Source organism: Delphinus delphis, chromosome 9 (assembly GCF_949987515.2).
Source record: "Delphinus delphis chromosome 9, mDelDel1.2, whole genome shotgun sequence".
NCBI classification, from domain to species: domain Eukaryota; kingdom Metazoa; phylum Chordata; class Mammalia; order Artiodactyla; family Delphinidae; genus Delphinus; species Delphinus delphis.
Genome location: NC_082691.1, coordinates 62,009,630 through 62,022,566, shown reverse-complemented (window position 1 = coordinate 62,022,566; position 12,937 = coordinate 62,009,630). Strand labels below are relative to the sequence as shown.

At 59.0% G+C, this 12,937-nt stretch overlaps 1 protein-coding gene across 1 annotated transcript; it reads right to left on the bottom strand.

The window, feature by feature from the left end:
* Positions 1-929: 929 nt before the first annotated feature.
* On the bottom strand, positions 930-12,447 carry AQP1 (aquaporin 1 (Colton blood group)). The gene is made up of 4 exons (XM_060020684.1): positions 12,022-12,447; positions 2,389-2,553; positions 2,013-2,093; positions 930-1,120 (listed from the first exon to the last, which is right to left on the bottom strand). Exons 1-4 carry the CDS (start codon positions 12,409-12,411, stop codon positions 941-943), a joined length of 816 nt encoding a protein of 271 aa, XP_059876667.1. The 5' UTR covers positions 12,412-12,447; the 3' UTR covers positions 930-940.
* Positions 12,448-12,937: the final 490 nt, after the last annotated feature.

Genomic DNA, 12,937 nt, shown 5'->3' with positions numbered 1-12,937 from the left:
AGATCAACTACAGCTCAGTGAAGGAATATGGGCGTTCCTCCCTCGCCCTCTAAATGACCTTCATTCTACAAAAGCAGCCTCTGTCCAGTGGAGCCACTATCGGACCTGCTACCCCCAGGAACAGGCACTTCCAGTGGCTGGATGGTCTGCTGCTCTTTGCTTTGAAACATGTATGCCTATGTACACGTGTTCACATAGATGTGTAGGTACAACTATATACTTGGCAAGTGGAAGAAGCAGCGCTGGTCCAGACTACATCTTCCAGAACCTGCAGTGTGTCTACACTTACAGAATCCTAGAGAGGGGCCTCAGGCCCATATCGCTTTCCCTGTCCCTGCAACTTTACAGATGGGGTCACTGGGGCCCCAAGATTGAGACCTTCCCAAGGTCATGCAGCACATCTAGGGGGGGCCCTGGAAGTGAGCCAGGTCGCAAGGTCGAGGCTTGTCTGCCACTTGCCCCTACCACGGCACCTGCTGGGATCTTTTCCCCATCAGAGCATCCTTGGGGACAAGTGCACTTTACAGGAAAGAGGGCCATGCCCAAAGGCACAAAGCAATCACAGTGGAGCCCCAGGCACCTGCAGCAGGTGAGTTGGTGAGCAACTCTGGGATGAGGGGGGGCTTTCTGGCACACCTCCCATCACACTCTGAGGGGACAACTTAGCAAGGTGGGTCCCTCTCTTTCACCTCCTCTGTGACTTCAAGGGAGTGGGTGATTGGAAAACCTTGGTCCCCAGGAAGCCCTGAGGCCAGGAAACAGAGAAAGAGAAAGAAGGTGATAGAAACAGCCCCAAATCAGGCTTGACTACGCAGGTCCTGCGGATCTTTGGGGAGTGACTGAGCCAGCTTGTCAGAGTGTCTACAATACGGATTTCATCCCTCCCCTCCCTACACCCGCCCCTGCCCACCCCCCACACGGATGCCTGGGCCAGGCCCCCTTATTTGGGCTTCATCTCCACCCTGGAATGGATGTCGTCGGCATCCAAGTCGTACTCCTCCACCTGACCGCTGGTCCACACCTTCACGCGGTCTGTGAGGTCGCTGCTCCGCGGGGCCAGGATGAAGTCGTAGATGAGCACGGCCAGGGCTCCTCCGATGAACGGCCCCACCCAGAAAATCTAGAGCAGGAACAGAGCAGACGTGCTTAGAGGGCGTCTGATGGGAACTGCTTACCCTGAGACCCCTGCTCCACCACGCCACCGCCTGGCTTCCCTCCCACCCGTGCCTGAACCCCAGCATCCCCATTCCTGTGCCCCCAATGACTGGCCCAAGGCAGAACTCTAGTAGTGGATGTCTCCCTGCCTCGGTGCGACCCAGCTCAGCATGCCTGGCATGGTCAGACCAGCCCCTTCTTGAGGGTGGCCACTGCCCCACCCTCCCCAGCTTTGAAAAGGCCCCAGAGATAGTCTGGTTTGATCAAAAGTGGCCTGGAGGGCTTCCCTGGTGGCTGATGCAGGGGACACGGATTTGTGCCCCGGTCCGGGAAGATCCCACATGCTGCGGAGCGGCTGGGCCCGTGAGCCATGGCCTCTGGGCCTGCCCGTCCGGAGCCTGTGCTCCGCAACGGGAGAGGCCACAACAGTGAGAGGCCCGCATACCACACACACAAAAAAAAAGTGGCCTAGAAAAGAAACAGCAACAGTGAGAACAGCTAAATCCCTCGGGCACTGACTCTGTGTCGTGCTCAGCTTATAGGTGCTGAGACCTTTGTCCTGGGCGGGAAGCAGGCACTCCCACACCCGCACCTCCCAGCTCAGGAAACACAGGCACCAGGAGGCACTGGGATGACATGGGGCAGGTCTGAGCTGGGACGGGAGGCTGGCCTACGCCGCCTGAGGCGTGAGCCCACTGGCCCTTTTATCTCAGGTCTCAGCTGCCCTATTTCCTCTGCCCTGGTCATCTCCCAGAGCCTCTGTGATGGGAGCTAATGTCACAGGATGGGGGGCGGGTCTTCCATAAGGCACCAGAACCTCCCACCCGCCTCCACGGGGCCGCCCTGCGACCCCTTACCCAGTGGTCCTGGAAGTTGTGTGTGATCACCGCGGAGCCGAAGGACCGGGCGGGGTTAATACTGCAGCCTGTGTAGTCGATCTGTGAGGAGGAAGGGGCAGGGGCAACAGGGGAGGAGATACAGAAACAGAGACAGAGGGAGAGGGAGAGAGAGGGTGACATGGAGAGAGAGGACCGGAGAGGAAACAGACAAGTGACATTCAGACCCAGAAAGATAGTCAGGAGGTCCCTGCACTTTCCTCTCCCAGGTAGGCGGTCCCCCCACCCCACAGCATGAGCCCTGTCGGAGTCCCACCCACTGTCCTGACAGGACACCACAACAGCCTGGCTCCGCCCTCCCCACCTCCACCGCCACCTGGGAAGGTCCCCCACTCACGGCCAGCAGGTGCCCCAGGGCCACAGAGAGGCCGATGGCGAGCGGGGCCGAGCCCCCGAGGTCCCGGCGCCTCCGGTCCGTGGTGGCCAGCACGCATAGCACCAGCTGCAGGGTGCCGATGATCTCGATGCCCAGCCCCTGGCCCGAGTTCACGCCAGGGGCCAGCTGTAGGGGAGAGGGGCAGTAAGAACTGCGTCCCAGGGCCCCCAGGCCCGGGCCCCCAGGGCCAGACCCTCGGTGCCTTCAGAGCGCTTCGCATCAGCCCCCGGCAAGGCCACACTCAAGCACATACAGCCATTAGTGGGCCTTGTCCCCGCCCACACCTGTTGAGGAAGCGCCAGCTTGGCCTAAACACTGTGGCACTCCAGAGGGGCCTGGGGCTGCTGGGGGGCGGGGCTTCTGCATCCAGCTACATCCAGGCCGGGGTACCCTTGGGGGTACCAAGGCCATAGGCGACAGGTGAGCCCTAGCCCTGGGAGGAGATGGTTAGGGACATTCAGGGACAATTAAAGAAGAGAAGAAAATGGGTGGCAGGGCCCAGCTGGAGGCATTGCTTCTTACTACAAAAGTCTTGAACATCCTCCCCCATCCTCTGCTGCATCTCAAATTCCCAAAGTTGCGGAGGGTCTTCCTCAGTTAGCTGGCCACAGCTCCCTGTGTCCTTCTCGCCCTTGAGCCTACGTCCCTTGCATCCCCACCCTCTGTCTCCTGCCCCACCTCTGTCTGTCTCTCTCCTGGTCCAGTGTCTGTCTCCCATTTCCTCTGGGCCCTGCCCTCCCTATCTGCCCCCTCCCTGTCCCTCCTGGCCCAGTGCCCCTCCCTCTCTTTGGCCACGCTGGCTGCACCACCACCGTCTGGCTCCCACTTGCTGCTGGGCCACTTTTAGAAACATGACTCATGGAACAAGAAGGGAATGGGAGCTGCTGTGAGGTCACCCAAGCCCTCCCTCTGCAGCTGCACCAGGGAGATCCCTCCCCACGGAGCCCCTGCACCTTCCCACACATGAGGGTCCCAGGGGCCAGATTTGCCCACACGGGGGAGCTGGGCCACGTCAGCACAGGCTGCCTTCTCCCAGGCTGGTGTGTCCAAATAAGACTGAACTTGAAGTCTCATCTGGAGGGTAGGGGAATGGGGCTGTCTCCGAGGCCACAGGGCATTCTGCAGAGTCCTAGGTGGAGGGCACTCCACCACCATCCAGAGCTTTTCTCAGCCCCACCCTGAGGCCATCCAAAGGAACAATTCTCTTCCCGCCTTTGTCTGCAGCCCTGGGTCAGAGGGAAAGTGACTCACATCCCCTCCCCTGTGTTGCAGCCCCAGCTCTGGGCCTTTCCTGGCTGACCCCAGGGCTGCAGCCCCTCAGCTCAGCCAGCCCTCCGGGCAATACCCAGTTTTCTTCACACCCCAACGTGGGGCTGTGGAGGCCGAAACCCTGAATTCAGGTCCTTGCTCTCCCACTTGCTGACACCATGACTATGGTCTCTGCCCTCTCTGGTCCTCAGTTTCCCCATCTGTAAAATAGATCTAATTTTCCCTTCCCATTCTCCAGAGAGGCCAGAGGTTCTAAGGCTGTGGGGACAGTCTTGGGGCATTTGAGAAGGGCTGCAGAGGCAGAAGGGACCAGAATGGTTGTTGTGGCTCTGTTCGGGCTCTTTCTCATCTCATCCCCAGGATTGGGGGCGGTAGCAGGCAGAAGGGGAGAGGCTCTGCCGCCCAGGAGTGTGGAGATGGGAGTGAGGCCCGCCTGGAGCCGGGACAGGCTCCATGGAGGCGAGGCTGGTGAGGCCGGGCAGCTTGTACCACTGCCCATCACACTCACACCTGCTGTTACCCTCTGTGTCTGAGCACTCAGGAAGCTCAGGGTTCCTCCCCACGCTCTCTCCTTTGCTCTCCAGGGTCCGCATGATTGCTAGCTGCCAGGAGTCCTGAAACCAGCCCTTCCACACTGATTAACGGAGCCATTGCTCTAAGCGGCTCCTGTGTCATACTCTCCAACCCCACCGCACTCTCCTCACACACGTGGTCTCGGCAAGCTCACCTCCTGCCCCGATTCTTAACCAGGTCTGAGCATCCCAGCCCCTGCTCTGCCCAAGGGTACCACTTTTCATGCAAAGTGAGCAGGGCAGGGGGCCTGGTGCCATGACCCGTCCACAGGAAGTGACACCTGCCCTGGGAACCCTAGGATGTACCCTTTCCTAGCTGCCCAGAGCCCTTAGAACCTGACAGCCCAGAACCACATGGGTTAGTAACCTTCCTCTCCCCAAACCCGTCACCACTACCACCAGCAGCAGGAAGATTCCCCTGATTGTTTCCATGTCTATGACCTCCTCTCTTTCAACTGCCAAAGCACTTGTGTTACTTACATCTGAAAAAAAAAAAACTGATAATCAAAATCGGAAGGGATAGTTAAAGGTCTGTTGAAAGTTGATGTCCAGAAAAGAGCAAGTAAAAGTTCAGACCCTATGTTCCCGTTTACAACCTATTAAATTTGACACAATTGCTTACATAGGGCTAATCCCACTTGTGGTTACTTGTTATTGAAAAAAACATGTTTGCACATCCCCAGGTAGTTTTGCTCAGTCCAGGTCTTATATTTCACTGATGAAGGTCCCCCCCCCCCACAAAAAAAAGGTAACAATCAATTTTCTGAACACAAGTATAAAAAACAGAAGAATCCACACAGTTAAAGCATCAGAAAGATGCAGGCTCTCCATTTTCGTGTCAAGCCCACTGAAGCCCGCTCTCAAGGCCCAGTTCAGACTCCAGTAGCACCAAGAAGTTTTCTCGGGTCCCTGGATAGAATTCACTTCTGCTGCCACTCTGCCGAGCCCTCACTGAACGGCCTGCGTATCTTGCAGAGAAGTAACCTTTCTGCCTCCTGTGTTGGTGCCTCAGACACCCTGGCCTGGGAGCTCGGTGGGGACAGAATGGGGACACCTTCTCATCACCCCGCCCAGACCTCAAAGGGGACACTCGCTGTGTGGTGACAGAAGTAGCAGACGACGCTAATTTTCTAGGACTTCCACCCTCTCTAGAAGCAGCCAGGGAAGCCCTCTGGAGCTCAGCAGTGCTGGTTCATTCGCTTTCGAACTGGGAGACCACAGGCCAGTCATGGGTCTCTGTGGACCTCGCAGGGCAGCCTGCTCAAGGCTCTGAGATGACAGACAAGGAGGCCAAGGCCCAGGAGGGAGACAGCAAAGTCAGAATCCTTGCTCCGGGGGTCTGTGCCACCCAAACTCACAGGCCAAGGTGCTGGCTACCCACAGGTTGGGCTAAGGGTTCTGACGATTCCCAGCTTGGCCTGAGGAGCTGGCAGAACATGCTCTGCAGCTGCCAGCGTGTCCCAGGCACCAGGCTGGCACAAGCCTGACCTCTCCAGGAATCGGCCTCAAACCCTCCCCACTGCCCATGGGCAGTATGACCAAGGTAGCTTCTAAGGGCCAGGGCCCCAGCTTGGCCTGGGCACCATGGCATCCCGCCCTTGGGGAACAGCAGGTCCCAGGGCCAGGTCCGGCTGTGGCTCTGGGCATCCACTCTCAAAGAACAGGGGAGGGAAGACATTGAGGCCTGCCCCCCACACCCACTGCCTCTAGCACTCAGCATTCCCGGTGAGGGGGGCCTCGGTGAGCCCCCCAACGTCACCCCTCCGTGACTGTTCCGGCATGCGTGTGCCTCTGAGGACCCACGGCTTTGGTGCCTCTGTGTGTCTTTGTAGATTGGTATCTGTGGGGGACCACATGTGTCCAGGTGCGACTCTTTCCTTTTCTTTTTCATTAAACCTTTCATTAAGAGGTTTATTAGACAATAAGTAAACAAAAAGTCTATCCAAGAGTTACAGAAGTTCTCAACCTGTACGCACTAAACAATACAAGCTAAAAATATCTGACACAAAAATGGACAGAATTACAAGAAGAAAATGATCAGTCCACTATCAGAGTGAAAGGGTTTAACAACCCTCTCTTAGAAACTGATGGAACGAAGAGTCAAAATATATAAACAGCAGGAACAGGGAAGATTTGAACCACACGATTAACAAGCTGGATTTAAGGAAAATGCGTAAGCCCTGCACCTCCATATTTGAGAATATACCCTCTTTTTCAGCCCGCCCACGTGGGACATTCAGACACACTAATCACGTACTGGCCAGATGCATCTTAACTGTCTCTGAAAATCCTTATCACGCAGGGTACCATCTCTTACGGAGGCGGCTTTGCGGAGGCTGGGGCAGGGCTCTCTGTGTGGCCCTAGATGTTCATCTTGTGTGTCTGACGCACTTCTGAGTGTGTCACCCTGTCCCTGTGTGTTGCACTCCCACACACAAGTGCCACTACTGGCTGGGGATGGAGGAGAAGGGAAGGAAGCCCCCTTGAGTAAAAGAGAGGCAGGTCTCAAAGTGCTCTCTGCTCCCAGAAGCCATTTCATCTTCCCGACAAGAAACAATACACAAAGCAATGGCTTCCTCCTTCCCTTCCTCACTTCAGGGCAGCCCTGCCCTCCTGCCCGGGAAAGGAAGAGGTTCCACTGAGGACCACCCTCCCCGTACCCTCCTAGGGTCCCAGGGCCTGAGTGGGACCACCCAGGCTTGAGGGTGTGCTTCATGCCCACGTGTGTGTGCCCGTGTGCCATGTGCCATTGCGTGTGTGAGTGCACGTGTGTGTACGGGTGCAGCGTAAATGTGTGCAATTTGGAGCAGCAGAGATAATCGAGGGCTGGAGGCAGGAGGCCGGGGGTCCTGCCTGCCATCATCTGCTGTGCAACCTAGGCACGTCTCCATGTCTCCGTGGGCCACGGTTTCCTTACCTGTAAAATAGAGGCCTCAGCCCAGATTCTAGCCCCAGACCTTGTCCTGGATTCCTCCCCACCTGACGTGGGACCCCGGCCCCCAAGACCTGCAGTCACCCTCCGGGCCAGGATCCTGAGTGCAGGATTCCCACAAGGCCATCTGAACCGCTGGTCTCCATATGGCGTGGAGCGTGTTATAGGACCTCCCAACCACCTGTAACCGCCCGGTGCCCTCCACAGACACACACCCCAGAGCAGCCGGCTGCCTGACAGACCCTACTTGCATAGCCCTGATGACAGGGAGCTTACTGACTTGGAGGCTGCCCTTCCCCAGTTTTTTTAAAAAAGCGTCTTTCTTTACCCTGAGCAGACACCTGCCTCTGGTTGTCCTGATGGTGGGATTTCAGGCACCGAAAGGAAGTGCTCATTGGAATGGGCATTTCCCAGCCTTTTCTACCCTTTTGAGTTGAGGTTTTCCAGCCTCAGGGTGTGTTTGCCCGCTGGACTGTAGCTCCTTGGTTGTGTAAAGACAGCCCCTCACTCACCCCCTGGGCACCGCCGTGGGTAAGGAGCCCCTCTGGACCCCAGAGAGAGGCTCTGGCTGAGGGGACCCTGGCCAGGACAACGTTTCCTTGCCCCTACCTGCAGGTATGTGGGCTCAACCCATGCCCATTCAGGAGACCCCAGACCCGTCGGTGCTTCCAGAGGGCAAGGACCATGGCCCCCCAGGGGGCCTCTGCCAGCAAGCACCAAGGGCTCCCTGTGCCCCCAGGAAAGCTTGTCCAAGCCAGTCTTCAAGGCGAGGCGGGGGGCGTGTCTGACCTGCCTGGGGAAAGCCCTGATGGGTAAGAGTAAAGGCACCCCTGCTGGGCGGGGCCCTGGAGAAAGTGGGCACCACTACTTGGGCCTGAGATCAGGTTGGGGGGAGACAGCATGGGATTGTCCTGCAGTGAGCTAAAGGCTCCAGATGTGAGGGGAGGCTGTGACCGGGGGACGGGGGAGTCAAGGCAAGTCCCCTTAGACCGAGGGACCCCGGCGGGCCATGTCCCCTCTCAGAACGTAGCTCCTTCACATGAGGATTCCCACAGCGAGCCCTGGCTAGGGCCAGGCGTCAGCGTGGGCAACATGGGGCGGGCAGGGCTGCTCCGAGGGCTCTCGGGGGGAAAGAGCCTAAGAATTTTCCGTGGTAAGGGAAGTCTCCACCGCAAAGCTCCTGCCTCGCTCTGTGCCCTCCCCCTCATCTGGTTCTGGCTGGAGACAGTAATTATATGTCCCATCAGTGGCATCACCACCCAGCCCCCAGCCCCCTCCCTGGGCAGGGCCGTCGGAAAACTGGCTTCCCTTTCCCCCAGCCCCCACCCCCAGCTCTGGGGGAGGCCGAGGGCCCTCAACTCTGGAAGAACCAGTGGCGTGGGGAAGGGGGGGTTAGGGAGAGGGGCGTGCTCTCATTCTGTGGCTGGGGAAACTGAGGCCCGGGACACTGAGGAAGTGGGAAGTTTGGGGCTAAAGGCAGGCCCTGGATGCAGCACGTAGAAACAGTCCCGAGGCAGTCAGGCCCAGAATCAATGGGGCTGAGAAAAGACCCCCAAATGAGGAAAGTGTGCGCTCTGCCTGAGCCCCCGAAGGGGCTGAAATCAGAGGCTCTGGATGGAGTGGCATCCAGTCCCCTCTTGGACACAGGTAGACACTGGCCTGAACCCTGAGCCCTCACCTCTCTCCAGAGCCCCAGCCTTCCACCATGACCCCCCATCAGCCACACCCCACGACCCTCAGGACATGACCTCCTCTACCTAGAAGCCCCTTCCCCCCAGCCCAGAGTCTTCACATTCAGGCTCTCAGGGCACCTCCTCCCTGAAGCCCTCCTGGCCCTCACCACAGCTCAAAGTCAGAAGTTCCCAGGTGCCCTGATACCTCTTATCGCACTGGCTTCCTGCCCCCTATCATGGACAGATGTGCACCGGGCTTATCTTACACAGGACCATGGGCTTCCCAGGGCAGGGATTGGGCTGACTCAGCCCTGCATTCAGTCTGCAGCAGTGACAGTCACGTTTATAGGGTGAGCAAGCCAGAGAGGGGAAGAGTGAAAAGAGCTGGCGAATGGTCCAGATTCCAAGGTGCAGGAGCATCTTCGACTTCCCAGAGCCCAGCCATACCTTGCGATCTCCCCTTTCCACAGATGGGAGCTGGGGCCACACAGACAAGGTTGCTTGCATGAAGTCACACAGGGTATTAGCAGCTGAGCTAGGGCAGGGCAGACCCGGCACCAACCCTGCCTCTGAGCCTCTCACTCTAGGAACAAAATCAGGGTTTGGCTCTGAGAACTAGCCAGGATGCGCCAGGCTGGACAGAGGTCCATGGTCCCTCTGGGGCATATCCTGAGCCCTGACTCAGTGAGGAGAAAGTGTCCCCAACATGTCCCCGGGGGATACCCCCTGACTCATTCCAACCACTTCCTGTCACTTCTTTCCCTATTTTCCTTGGAAATCTCCATGCCAACCATGGGTTTGGGCTGGGGCGGGGCTCGGGACTCAAGGGGCTGCGGGAGCCTCCCCCAGAGCCTGGAGGAAAGAGTGTGTCACCTGTGTAGGCTGGTCTCTGCCCCTCTTGAAGCATTGAGGCCACCTCCCAGGTCTCTTCAGATCCCAGGTTCAGTGCTCTGGACCCTTTTCCTGTTCTTCAGCTCAGGACTTGTGTTTCTGGACCCCAAACTTCCATGGGGGTCCCCGGGCCCCTGCCACAGCCCTCAGTGCCCTTAGGTTCAGCACGGCCCCTCTTGGGCTCCTGTTAGCCAGACCCTCCTGGGAAGAGTGATAAACTCAAGTCCACAAAGTAAGCTTGTTCGTACTATGGGTGTGGCCAAGAGATATCAAGAGACCTAGCCTCAGGGTTCTCAACTCCAAGAAAACTCAACAAGTTAGCAGTAGCCAGGCCTTGAACCCAACTTGCCTGCTTCCCCGCCCAGGCCTGGGCCCCTTTTTCTCCCCCTTCTGCAACCCATCCAGCTCAGGTATTGGGGTGACTTTGGAAAATGGAGCCTTGAGAGGGAAAGGGACACTAAAGCAGGGTGTGGCCAGATCAAGGTGGCACAGAGGTAGGTGCTTGCCCTCCTCAAGTCTGCCCGGGATGCCCATGTGAGAGAGCGAAGTCGGCCAGCAGATGCCTGTCCCGCCTGTCCCTTGAGAGGGAAGGTCAAGAGGGGGCCAGAAGGCCTGGGGAGACTCATCTCCTCCCCTAGGAGGACCCATTCCCAACCCCCATTGTGCCCAGCTGAGCCCCAAGGTGAGCCACCCTACCCAGTGCGCACTCCCCGAAGTCACCCGGCTCTGCCCCCACTGGAGAGACAGGCCTGGAGGGCCTCACATCCACCGTGCCCACAGCTTCCCCGACTAAAGTCTAAACTCCAGGCCGCAGGGCTAACCGTCAGTCCTAGGCTCGGTGAGGTGTCACTGTGACACAAGAAGTGCTAATCCCTCCTTGGCAGGGTCGTGCCAGCTGCCCTCTGCACAGACCTCGCCAAGCCTCCCCCGCTGCAGCACCAGGATCTGAACTTTGGCTGGGAAGCGAGAGGGCGGCTGCTTCTCTAATCACCCACGGCTCTCTCTGCAGAGCCCTGGCCGGCTCCCTTACTCTCCCACGCCGGCCTGTCCAGCCCAGGCCCCGCCAGTCTCGACCTGATTTGATTCCTCCTCTCTGCTCCTTTGCCTCTCTCCCTCCCTGTGGAAACACCCCCTCGGGTGCTCTGAGACCTCCTCCAAGCCTGACTCAGCCCCTCAGGCCACATTTCCCCCTGCTGTGGCCCAAGCCAGGTCTGAGTGTGCAGTTGGCTGAGGGTCTGGAAAAGCCCAGGTCCACGACAGCAGGCAGCGGCCGCCAACAACCAATTAGCTGTGCTAAGCGGCCCGGGAGAAATTCTTTTCCGCAGCTCCCACCCAGTCTGCTTCTCATGGGCGCCCCCAGGCCAGGCCCCATTCAGGCCGCGAGCGATGGGCGCACGCAGGGACGCACACACCCCCTGAGACGCTCACACGCAGCACTAACGCACTCACAGACACACTTGCAGAAGCAGTGGAGCTTCCACAGACTTGGAGACCCATGCTGGCACCCACGTGCGCACACCGTTCACAGACACACATACACGCGCCACACCTCTCTGTGTCTGGTGACAGAGAGTGGACCCAGACAGGAGGCAAGATGTCCCCGCTCCGGCTCCCCCCCTCCGCCACTGCCTTGTTGTAATCCAGGAAAGCTGAAAGCTTTCCAGCAAGTGTTTTCACCCCCCATCTTTGTCTCATTCCCGGGCCCAGAAGAGCAAGGGGAGCTTTTTCGTTGAAGGCAGCTTGTTTGGGGGACCTGGGCGGCTGCCTGGAAGCTTGACTGACCCCCCCTCCAGGAGAGCCCTGCTCACACAGGACTGTGTGACCAGCTGCAGGACATGCCGGGCAGGTGGTGCAGGGAGGCTGGGGACAGCGGGCAGAGTGTCCCCAGGGTCCAGGCTGCACAGGGAGAGAGCTGCTGCACAGCCGGGGCTGCGGAGTGGTGGTACGAGAAACCACAGCCCAGGGACGAGGAACTGCTGGCCCAGCTGCTAGCTGCCGCCTGTGCTTATTCCCCACAATTGAGGCCCGCAGGGGACATTGGCAAGACCATCATGCTGGGTCTCAGCTCCCCACAGTGCCCGGCAGGAAACAGGCTCTGGACTGCAGGCGTAGCTGAGCTCCAGTCCCAACTCTGCGTGACCTCCAGCAACCTCTTGTCCTCTCTGTTCCTCGGTGTCCCCATCTGCACAATGGGCGGAGGATGAGACCAGCGCCGCCTCAGCACTGAGGCCCCAGAGCCTGGGGCCACCCCACTCACCGCATTGAGGCCAAGCGAGTTGTTGGGCAGGGAGGAGGTAATGCCCGAGAGGATGGCAGTGGCGACGATGGCCCCCACGCACTGGGCCATGATATACATGACAGCCCGGAGGACGCTCATCTGGCAGCTAAGCAGGATCCCCAGCGTGACAGCCGGGTTGAGGTGGGCGCCGCTGATGTGGCCCACGCTCTGGGCCAGCGTGGCAATGCTCAGCCCAAAGGCCAGTGACACCTTCACATTATCCTGGACGGCACCTGTCGTCTGGTTGCTCTTTATCGGGTACTGGAAGCCCAGGGCGGAACCGATGCTGATGAAGATGAAGAGGGTCATGGCCAGGAACTCGGCCACCACCGCCCTCCAAAAGAGCTTCTTCTTGAACTCGCTGGCCATGCTGGCAGGGGGCTTGGCTGGAGACCGCTGCCTGGTGCTCGCCTCCCTCCGAGAGCTGAGCCACAGCCCGGGCTGGGCCTATTTATAGGACCCTGGCGGGAGGAGAAGGGGGGAGCACAAAGGGAGGAAGGCCTCTCCTTGCTCGTGGCCCGCCCCACACCGCATGGGCCTCCTCTCAGCGATGGATGCAGGCACAGCTCTGCTGTCAGCCTGCCAACTTCTTTTCCCTTCCTCCTCTCTCCCCTCCCTCCCTCTTTTCCTCCGCCCTCAGCCCTGCCCAGCCCGGGGAGGCAGGCAGGAGGCAGCCACTGCTCTAATAGGCTTTGAGAAATTCCTCCAAGTAGGCCCCCCTCAGAGGGCCAGAGAAATCCAGGTGTCCCCGCCCTGTGTGCAAAGCTCAGGGGGTGCCCGAGGACAAGTCCAGACGCTCGGGATGCGTGGGGCGGGGTGAGCAGCTGGGTTCAGCAGGTAGACATTGCCCTCCTGGAGGCGGGCACCATGACCCTGCTGGCCTGGCATCCCCATC

What these genes read in the sequence shown, in the direction of transcription:
- AQP1 (XM_060020684.1), bottom strand. Translation starts at nt 12,411, where the DNA reads ATGGCCAGCGAGTTCAAGAAGAAGCTCTTTTGGAGGGCGGTGGTGGCC. An exon ending in ACTCGCTTGGCCTCAATGCG is followed by an intron (nt 2,554 to 12,021) that starts GTGAGTGGGGTG and finishes TCTCCCCTACAG; the next exon opens with CTGGCCCCTGGCGTGAACTC. An exon ending in CCCTGGGGCACCTGCTGGCC is followed by an intron (nt 2,094 to 2,388) that starts GTGAGTGGGGGA and finishes TCCTCCTCACAG; the next exon opens with ATCGACTACACAGGCTGCAG.